An 11,559-nucleotide genomic window follows, 5' to 3' on the forward strand; every position below is an offset into this window, starting at 1 on the left:
TAGCTGAGATTGAAATAAGACGATTAATTTGTAAAAGATTGTACTATATTATGATAGTATCTATTAATCAGTACTATCCTATATTGGTGAAGAAAACATGATATTTTGTTCTGTATGCACTTTATTATTTATGCACTTTAGCACTTTCTATATATAAGACACCAATAGGGTGAATTATTGGGTTTTCCTTAGTAGAAGCACTGCACAAGAAAATTTGAGAATATACATGTACTTGGGTAATCAGTCAGTGATATTAGTCGTAAATAAATATGGCAGTGGCAAGGTGTACACACCAATGAAAAATACATGTTACACGGAACAATGTTGACAATATGACTGCATTTAAGCAAAGCATTATGAAAGAAAAATGGTATTTTACAGGTATTATTAATTTTATTTTCTTTTATTCAAATGCAGCATACCCAGCCAATTGTATTTTACAATTCGTTGCTGTCAAAGTATTTTACAAATATTATCTACTTTTATATCACAGAAACTACATATTGTATTTTACAGTTATTAAGAAACCAAAATGTTGATGCAATTTGAAAAAGAAAAACAGACCCCAGCACATGTAAATATTTCTTTTATGTTTATCACTGCACTTGCACTTTAAATGGGTGTGTGCTTCACAACTATGTTGTCATGTGATCAAGGCAGGGATCTGCCGAAACGCGTCGTGAGGATTTTGGTGGCGTCTCAAGAAAATAAACTAAATAGCACCAAGTTGGGTCTGCCTAGTCTTCTTGTGCGAATCCGGCTTGAAGTTGCGGTTGGAGCAAGCGCTATTGGAAATATATATATATATATAGACGGAACCCCATGGCTTCAGGCAAGATGTTATTTTATTTTTTGGAACCTTTCAAGCAACGCGTTTCGAGTACCAAGTGCTCTTGATCACACACAAGTGCATGTGTATATATATATTACCTACTGGCGATAGCCAGTAGGTATATATAGTTAGGATTGGCTACCATAGGAAATTCCGAACATTCTATTGGGAATAACTTTGGCGCCGATTGAGTGATCTGCCTGTAATTTTCCTTAAAATGGTCTCGCTGCGCTGCGCTCCTTCCCTGAAATTTTCGGGGGGTTCATGAAGTGGGGGCTGAGAAAAAAGGGGGGTCCTAAAACGTGTTTTCCCCATGTTAATTTCCATAGGACGGTTTGACAAGTCTACAGCCCAAACCGCTGAATGGAATTACGCCAAACTTGGCAAAATTGTAGGGACTGGTACGCAGATGTGCCTTTGCTATGTTTGGTGAAAATTGCTCCAGTGGGTTTTATGAAAATTAGGTTCAAAAACACATATATATCTGAGCTTACGGGTCCGCGTACCGTACGCTCGCGCAGCTTTACCAGCGCGAGCGCGATCCTGATTGGCTGGCAGTCGACTGTCAACATTCCAAACCAGGAAGCGTTGCCAACCATCTTGTTTCTCAGGAGAACTGAGGCACAAGAGAGCCCAAAACAAGAGTGGAAAACACGAAAAAAAGGCAGGGTAGAGACCCCCCAACCCCCTAGCCCTTCTCAGGGGGTCTCAGAAGGACCCCCTAAGGGCAAAAAAAAAAAAATCGCGGGGTACGCGCACGGTACGTGTATAGGCGCGCGTACGTGCACGTACCGTGCGCGTACCCCGCGATTTCATTAAAAAAAATAATAATAATTTTTCCCTGGGGGGGGTCCTTCTGGGACAACCTGAGAAGGGCTTGGGGGTCAGGGAGTCTCTACCTTGCCCCCTTTTTGCGTTTTCCACTCTTGTTTTGTGCTCTCTAGTGCCTCAGTTCTACTGAGAAATGAGATGGCTGCTCAGGTGGTACCAGAAGGATATTAACATATAAAAACGTTATTCGCTAATAGAATTTGCATTTACTAAACCTTTGAAGTTTTTTGAAAAAATATAGGTTTCACGCCAGATATAGTTGGGAATTAGCATTTAAAAAAACCTTGCAAATTCACTGAAGAAACCATAGGTTTCAGGCCATATATAGTTGGGAATTAGCATTTAAAAAACCTTGCAAATTCACTTAAAAAAACCATAGGTTTCAGGCCTTATATAGTTAGGAATTGGCTTTAAAAAAAACTTTGAAATTCACTCCAAATGTGTCATTTGAGATGTCATCAGTGATGTCACTGACCATGTCATGAATGATCTAATATGTGACATCATCAGCAGTGCATTGCGGGTGCGCGAAATATAGTTAGTCCACCTAACTATATAGGAGCAATTTCAATGGTTTTGTATGAGTGAAATGTCCAGCAAACTATAACACCCCTAAAACTTTTTGGAGTGAATTTCAAAGTTTTTTTTAAAGCTAATTCTTAACTATATATATATATATATATATATATATATATATATATATATATATATATATATATATATATTACAATTCAGAGTATGCTTCAAAGCAAGATGCGCACTCGGGAAGTTACAGCCAAAGAAATGTATTCTTAGTTGCACGCTACGCGTTTCGGCACTGCTTGTGCCTTGATCACACGTTAAACCACACTGTATGGGCTACCATGTTAAATACAACAAACACAAAGGAGGTAATGGAAAAAGTCATGTGCCTTTGCATGTAAACAAAACTGCCATCTTTGAACGTGGTAAATAGTATATAGCAAATAAGTTCATGTAATTTATACATTTTCTAACTTATCATTTCCAAATATTACATTATAATACAATTTTGGAAAAGCATTACCACTGGTTGTGAATTAATTCTAAATAAAATAAATAAAATAACCAGCGTAAAACGACGTGGGAACAGTGTCATGAAACTTTGTCAACATATTGTTCCTACATCTTTCAACGGAGTCAATATTGTTTTCGAGTCAGTATAATTCTCAGTTGTGTGTCAAAAATTGCTACGAGAATCTGCTCTAGACATTTGTCACGTTCTACAATTTGTATACAGTTAAAGGTCTAGTGCCCATAAATTATCATAACTGCAGAAGTTGTATTGAATACAAATTCGACATCATGCCAACTAATCATTTCACGTTCCACAGTTTATATAGTAAAAGGTCTAGTGCCGTTAATTGTCAGAACTAATCCTTTCAGATTATGTCCTCGGACAAATGCCCAAAGTATTCTGAAATGGACAGTTTCTCTTTCACCTTAGTGTATTGTCCGACCTAGTTTCAACAAAGACTAATTTCCACGGGTATGATATGGCGGTATTAAAATCCAAAACCTCCAACCGACAATTAACACTAAACATGTCCCCATAATCCGATACAAGTGCAAATAAAACCCAGTGAAGATTTATTTTCAAATAAGTGAGTGTATTTCATCCAAATGACAAGGATTTGCTAGGGAAACATTCAATCAACCGTGACAGAAGTGACTTCTTCCTTTCCTTTCTCCTACAAAAGACATATAAACATACATTTAAAATGTTGTTACGTTTGTGAACTTAAAAAGACTAAAACATTATAGTCGGGGGAGGGGGTATGGGGTGTCTATATACATGTTGTACAATACGATATCTCATACATTCGTAAATCATAAATGACCAACTAGATATACAGGACGTCTTTGTCTGCCCATTCCCTTAGTTTTCATGCAAATGGGTTGCGAGTTCCTCATCTAAATTGTGCCCCCCAGGGAATTTAGTCTCTAGCTCCATTATCCTCCTGGATTCCTTCTTCCTGAGGGCCAATTCCCGATTTCCACCTCTTCTCCCTACATTGACTTGTTCCACTGCAAAGTATTTAAGGAGGGAGTTATTAGATTGGTGGTACTCGTAGAAATGTCTTGCAATCGGATATCTGCTGTCCACATGTGTGATTGCTCTTAAGTGTTCTTGTATTCGTTTTTTAACCATACAAGTGGTACTGCCGACATACCTCTATTTGCAGGGACATTCTAACACGTAGATAACCTAATTAGTGTTACATGTCTGGAATTGTTTGATGCTTTTGCGTTCCTCTCTTCCAGGGATTTCTACCTCTTTCACCATGACACTAGCTTTACAGGCCTTACAGTGGCCGCAGGGATAAAAGCCCTTAAGGCCTTGAACATGTTGCTTTTTATTTTCCGTGATATCTCCCTTAATCAACATGTCTCTTAGATTCTTACCCCTTCTATAGGTGATTTGAGGTCTTTCATTTAGTAGTTGGCCCATTACGTGATCAGATTTGAGGATTTTCCAATTATTAGCTAAGATCTTGTGAACCTTTCTTGATTTATGATTGTATGTAGTGATGATGCGTGTCACATTCTTATCATCAGAGTTAGTGGGTTTAGGTATGAGGGTACCCCCTTTCCCTAAACCTGCACAGCATGGTTTCCTGTTCAGCAGTAAATCCTTCCTCACTGCTGCAGTTTCTCCTTGCCCTCAGTAACTCTCCATTTGGAATACTCCACTTGAGTGGGTCAGGATGAGCACTGAGGGCATGGAGTAGGCTGTCGCCAGCCGTGTCCTTCCTATGTAGTTTGGAAACCAGCTGGTTGTTAACTACCTCAATTTCTGTGTCAAGAAATTCTACACAATTTGTGCTAATGTTAAAAGTAAGATGTATATTATAATCATTAGCATTGAGTTTTTCAATGAATCTTATTGCTTCCTCTTCTGTACAGTGCCATATTAGGACAAGATCATCTATATATCTCAGCCAAGCTGTAACTTTACTGAGATCTTCTGTGAGATTGACATCATTCCTGATCTCTTCTTCCTACTTCCCTAGAAACAGTTTAGCAAAGCTTGGAGCAAATGCTGAACCCATAGCCGCTCCACGCACCTATGTATACATGGTGCCATCGAACATGAAGATATTATTTCTCAAACATGTCTTCATCATTTCGATGATCATACATGTGTGGTCCTGAAAACATGAGTCCCTGTTCTTAAGGAAATAACTCGCTTCCAGGCCTTGTACATTATCAATCGTGTACAGGGCACAAACGTCCATAGTAATGAGCAGAGAGCCCTCTGCCCATTGTATTTTATTCAATTTGTTCAGGAAATCTGTAGTATCTCTTATATAAGTAGGTAATCTACAGACAAATTCCCTCAAAAAATGGTCAATATATTGGGACAAATTCTCATTAACGCTCCCCATGGATGAAATAATAGGCCTACCAGGAGGCTCACTGGCGTTTTTATGCACCTTGGGAAGAAGGTAAAAAATAGGTATTTTTGGGTAATCCTTTTTGAGGAAACAAAATTCATGCCAAGACAACAGTCCCTCAGTTCGCCATTCATTGATCTTGTCCCATGTTTCCATGACACTATCATTATATTTTAGGATGTTACATTTCTTATCGAAATGGCTTGTATCTAGTTGTTGCAGAGCTTCTTTTATGTATAGGTCCCTCGCCCACAGAACAATATTACCCCTTAATCTGATGGTCTGAGGATAATATTGTTATCTGCGAGTTCGAGAATAAACTGTCTCTGTTCTCTAGTGAGATTGAAATCCCTCTTTGAGAACTTCTCTTTAGTATGTTTTAATTGTTTAAGTTCCTTTGTGACAACCTCGTGGAATGTGTCTATGGAGTCATGGGGCATAATGGGACAGAATACAGATTTGGGTTTAAACGATGAGCATGCTGCTTTGTCTGTTCTAGCTTCACCCGGACTATCTGTTTGAGTGTAATCCTGACTGTCCAACAAAATGTCCACAAGTGAAAAGCTTTCATCATTGTCTCCTGGAGCTTCAGGAAGATTGTCATTCCCACCCTGTGTTGTTGACATTCACATCTGTCTAAAAGAATGCCATTTATTGAACTTAAGTTTTCTTATGAATTTAAAAATATCCACTCTAGTATCTGCATAGTTGAACAGTTCAGTGGGACAGAAGCTTAAACCTAGACACAACGTTCGTTTTTCTTTCAGGGTCAAAGTTCTTGGAGATAAGTTTATTATGGTTTTATTTACCGTTTGTTCGTCCACATTTATTTCCTTTTCTTGAAGCCACCTCTTGCCGTTCCCACTGTTTTTTTGGTCTTTTCTTCTCCTCTGCTGGAGCTTGAGTCGTCTCTTTTTCGATCTCCCCTGCCTTTTGCTCTTCCCCTTGGCTGTCCTCGTGTTGTGTTTTTCTGAAACACTTGGATTGGTTCCGGTATTTTCTTGCGTCTTGTTCTGAGTACACGGAATTCGTCTAAAACATTCGCCTGTTTTGTGATTATTTCCGGTTCTGAGGAGGTACTTGCTGTTTGTCTGGATGCATCTGTGCCGGAATCTGTTGTTTCATTGGTGATCACTGACTCTCCCCCTGTTGCGGTATCTACTGGTATTTGATTTTGTATGCCAGTTTGGTTATATGGATAGTCATATTTGGGGCTATAGGTCAGTATATATATATATATATATATATATATATATATATATATATATATATATATATGTATATGTGTATATATATGTGTATATATATATATATATATATATATATATATATATATATGTTCGGCATACAAACGGCTCCAGCAGTTAAGCAGGTACATAGACGAGACAAACCCAAAAACTGGTGCTGATTTTTTATTTAGCTCTCCACCACATCACCATTAGGCGTTTCAGGGCAAACAAGCCCTTGATCACAATGTATGTGTATATTACCTACTGGCGGTCGCCAGTAGATATATATAGTTGTTAATTTCCATAGGGACATTCTGACAAGGCTACAGCTCGAACGGCTGAACGGAATTGCACCAGATTTGGCAAAATGGTAGGGACTGGTATGCAGCAGTGCCTTTTGTATATTTAGTGTAAATCCCTCCAGTAGTTTTTGAAAAATTTGAATGTGAAATGTAGCCCAATGCAGTTTTCCATAGGACCTTTAGAGGCGGCTACAACCCGAACGGCTGAATGGAATTACACCAGATTTGGCAAAATGGTAGGGACTGGTATGCAGTAGTGCCTTTTTTATATTTGGTGAAAATCGTTCCAGTAGTTGTTGAGAAAATTGAATTTTCCCAAATTATATATCTATAGGTGGGACACCGTGAGTGCACGTAAGCTTACTGTACTCTGTACCTTCCCGAGTATGAGCTGCATGCTGATTGGCTGCCACTGTCTGTCAACACTCAAACGGAAATTGTTGGCAGTCATCTTGTGCCTCGGTAGATTGAGAAAAGCCATGTGGGTAGGGCTTCAACACCGCTCCACTCCCAGACGCACAGCATATTTGTGGATATCGAATCCAACCAATTTATCATCCTTTGACACCTTTAATATGTTTGTCCTTTTTTCACCATTATATTGCCATTCTTCTTTTTTTCCAAATTTATCCACATGTTAAACCAATTGTATTTAGGAAACTTTGCATATTCACATGTGCCCATCCAGTCCTCCTTGGAAATACTATCCCATACAAACAATAGTTCAAAGCAGCGAATCTTTATTTCAACCCAATGCATTTCGGGCTATTTATAGCCCTTCGTCGGGGGTAACTGAAAGTCAATAATAACAGAACATTGCATTAATATATATGTAGTTTCTTCATTACATTTAAATCCTCTTGATTTAAACTCCTTAATTTAAATACATATAACATTTAGCATATAATAAAACAATTCCCATTTCCTAGATTAAATCATCCGATGTATATCTAATGTTCGTCCCCTTGCGTCTAAATATAGTTTTCATAAAAACAATGACACTGTCAAGTGCATCTATATCAGTTCAATTTTTGCTTCTATCAATCATTCGAGAAATTTCCATTCGGCAGTTGAAGCCGCGTTATTTTCACATTTATTGTCCCGACTCTCACGGTAGATTGAGGCACAGGAAAGCAGAAAAACAAACGTGTAGAACTCAAAAGGGGGCGGGGTCGAAGCACCCTGACCCCCTAGGCCTGCTCAGGGGGTCCCACAGGCCCCCCCTGGCCAAAAAAATTCAGAAAATCGCGGGGGTACGCGCACCGTACAGAGTACAGTAAGCTTACTGTAAGCTTACTATACTCTGTACGGGCGCACAATATCGCCGAAAACGGAGCAGAGGGACCACCACAGCCTCTGATTAAGAGATTCCTCGAAACACATCGGGCTGGTGAAGTCAGTCGCTGTTATATTATGGAAAATGTGACTGCGCCCGTACCATTAAAAACTTTAAGTATCCTGTGCTAGAGTGCGGCCCATTCGAGGTGCAACCTTTTGAGCAGAAAATATACATATATATATTTTTTTTTATTTTTTGTCGGTCCTTAAGGCTCCAGCATCTTCCCTTTCTCCCCTCCGAATAGGAGCCTGAGAACATTTGATGATGTTGCAAATGATGTAATTTGGTTTGACCCGGATGACGTACTGCTCCACTGATAAGTATGTCTGCTTGTACCACTGGAGAACCATGCACTATTGTGCCTCTGTTCATCATGTAATGTCTACATACCGATTGGTGCTGCTTGGTACTTTATTTCCTCTTTACTTTCTATACAGATAGGCCTTCCACTGCACTTGTTGTGCTGGATCCAACATGTACCCTTCCGAGTGAGACCACAGAAGAGCAGAAAAGTCCTGATAGGGAGGATCTCAGTGGGCTTTGTGCTACGGATCAGCAGAAAAGCCCTGGTCCTGACAGGTCAGTGTGATCCGATTGTGTTATTGACTTTCCCTCTTGTTATTAGGATAACCCTACACAATGACGTCTTGCCCTAAATGTTTCGTATATTACGATCAATATGTGATGCTTTGCTTCATGTTTCATTTGGGAAAACAATTTCAGAGGCCCAAATGTATTCAGAGTCTGCCGGTAGAGTTTCAGAATCCTCATTGTGTGCAGTCTTAATTCCACCACCTAGCTTTTTTTTCTTTTGCTTTTTTTCACCACCCTACAATTCCCATACTTTCAGCTTACTCTTGCAGGGCATTTGCAATTCATGCTTTTTCTCTCTGGTACTGTTTTTCTTTATTTTTCTTCCTCCTTCTGCTGCCACAGTCTTTTTGTTTCTTGCTGCCTGTGAGTCTGAAGGAAAATTAGTATTGGTCCCAAACAACTAGCACAGGTGCCTATCACAAAAAACCACTAGCCCAAATTAAGCACTGGTTGAAAATAATAGAGGCCTGAGTGGGAGTATAGCTATTTAAACTGTACTTTTCTTTTCATATTAAGTTGTTTTTGTATTTGTACTTTGTTAGGCTTATCAAGTAAATTTTCCTCCAACAAAGCTTCAGGAGCGATGATTTCAACTGTTTTGTTAATAAAAGTAGTTCAAGAGTTTCTGTTCCAGTTCTCCTTGTTCTTTGTGCAAGAATGTTTAAGGTAGACTAGAGACATGAGTAGTACTTTCTAAGCTTAGGCCAACACTTAATTGTTTGACAGTCCAATTATAATTCTCGGATACATCGTCATACACAGCAATCCCTCATAGGATCCAATTAATGTATCTTTCTTGAATAGAGGAGTAAATTAGTGCTTGTGACCTGCATACTCAGTTTCAAGTTGAGACGTTGATGTAGCTTGTTTGTTTGAAACAATTAACTCCTAATCCATGGAGCCCAACTTTCTGTACCTAATGTTGCAACACTGACCTATGCTTTTTTGTCTCTACAGGGATTTGGAAGATGTCCCCGGTAGCGGTAGAAGTTCTGATGATGAAGGTAGCACGAGCAGCACCCTACCTGTGACCAGTAACCCCAGTATAGATGAGGAGGACCAGGATCCAGAACTTCGACTCTCTGAGCCCGTCTCAGTCTTTGTGATGGCCGAGGATGCAATCAAGCCTCCACTGGGTACTTCCGAAGGACCCTCTATTTTGGCCGTTGACCATAACTCTCTTGAAAGTGGTGACTGGGAAGGTTCCCATAGGCAGGTGGAGAGTGAGGGACTGGTCCTCGCAGAGACCACAGATGAGAACAAAGATTCTGTTGGAGGGGTTACTATTAAAGTGAACGCCTCTCCTGATATCTTTAAGACCACAGTTATTACCACAGAACAAAGTCTACAAAACACTGGAAGTGAAGCTGAACCAGAGCAAACATTACCCTTCACTCTCACAAACTCCATCAATAAAGGGTTTGCATATTTTTCCCTGCCTGCCTCTCATGAAGATAATCTGGAACAAGTTCCTGAGGGAAGTGTTAATGATGGTAGCAGCTCAGAGTTCAATACGCATGTTGTAGATGTCCTACCCATGGAAGCTGGAAGCATGTCGGAGGATGATAACCGGAACATAGGCCCTGGCACTCGTCAGAACAAGGACTGTTCAAACCTTGCCATTGAGAATGCTGTTTCACCTAATCATAGTATTACTCAAGAGCACAACCCAGAAATGGATGCAGACGCACTGGAGAACGATGAGGACAGCCAGAATAAAGCAGTTTCAGAGGAAGACGAAAGTAGTTTAAACCACCATTTAGATTGGAATAAAACCTTAACAGACCTTCTAGGTAAAATTAGCTCAGCAGTGCATGGTGAACCCCCAGAGCTAACTTCACCCCCAGAGCTTAGTGTACTTCCCCTGCCTCTAGACTTGGAAATGCTCCCAAGTGGCCCGGCTGAAGATGAGCTTCAACAGATCATTGAACAGCCTGTGGCACTGCAACCTCTGCAAATGGAGGATATCAGTGTCACGGATGCATTTATAGCAGAAGTTTCATTGGTTAATGAAAGGGCCGCACTTCCAGGTCAGCCCTTCGAAGTAGCCAATGACACTTCAATGGATGCAATTAAACCTTCTGAGAAGGACCCTTTCAGTGATGGAACTGAAAGATTTTCTGACACTGAATTTTTCTGAAACATTTTTATTGTATTTTCAAGAGGAGAAAAGTGGGAGCATTAGAAGGGTCTCTGTAAAATGGCAGGAGACATCGTGGTTTCTCCACGTAGTGACTCATTTTATTGAATCTTGACGGTTTTTCTTGTTTATAGTATCCAAAATTTAAAAGGGTCTGTTTTCACTTTACACCCCTGCAGTATTTTTACACCTTAAATGTATGTTTCACTAACACAGAGTTGTTCTTCACTATCGTTATTAAGCAGATGGCGTTTCCAGTATCTAACTGGGAGATATAAAGAGATCACATTTATTAAACGGAGTTGCTGTCATGGGGCTGAAATATTGCTCTTATACAAAATGCTCTTAGGGACACGCTAGTGCAGATCTTTCCGGGTAGCTTTTAGAATTCCAGTATACATTCCCATGATATTTCTTAGCATATCAATCTCACCAGAGCTGTTGTCTTTATATGTTTTGATTTTAAAAAAAATGTAGGTGTCACATTTTTGATGCCCCTGTGGAATTGTGTGATAACTTACTTGATTTATTAAATAAAATAATTTTAGCAACCATTTTCACTGGTGTAGCTTCTATCCTGATTTTGGTGGTAAATTAAATTGCATTTTCACTTTGCTTTTCACCAACTGGTTGCCTTGGGCTACCCAAAAAAAATGTTAAAGCATCTCTGTGTTATGGAAGACTTAAATGGAACACAGTCCCTTGTGGGTCAGGAACTCAAATGTGCACACCAGGAGCTTGGGGAAGCAACATAGTTATACAGCATAGTTGAAACTCATTATTTTGGTTTCCGCTCCCTCCTAAATCCAATTTTAGAAACCCGAAAATCTCTTTAAAACCTCTGCCAGGTTCTAGAGTTTTGGGTTATTCGAAGAT

At 39.6% G+C, this 11,559-nt stretch overlaps 1 protein-coding gene across 1 annotated transcript in view; it reads left to right on the forward strand.

The window, feature by feature from the left end:
* LOC147683161 (uncharacterized) overlaps positions 1 to 11,238 on the forward strand; it is a 360,314-nt gene extending 349,076 nt beyond the window's left edge. The window contains exons 10-11 of the mRNA XM_086943660.1: positions 8,387 to 8,528; positions 9,501 to 11,238. Coding sequence (XP_086799786.1) covers positions 8,387 to 8,528; positions 9,501 to 10,683 — 1,325 coding nt within the window. The 3' untranslated portion in view covers positions 10,684 to 11,238. The remainder of the gene's footprint in view (positions 1 to 8,386; positions 8,529 to 9,500) is intronic.
* Positions 11,239 to 11,559: the final 321 nt, after the last annotated feature.

This window comes from Lissotriton vulgaris, chromosome 11, assembly GCF_964263255.1.
Source record: "Lissotriton vulgaris chromosome 11, aLisVul1.2, whole genome shotgun sequence".
In the NCBI taxonomy this organism is placed as follows: domain Eukaryota; kingdom Metazoa; phylum Chordata; class Amphibia; order Caudata; family Salamandridae; genus Lissotriton; species Lissotriton vulgaris.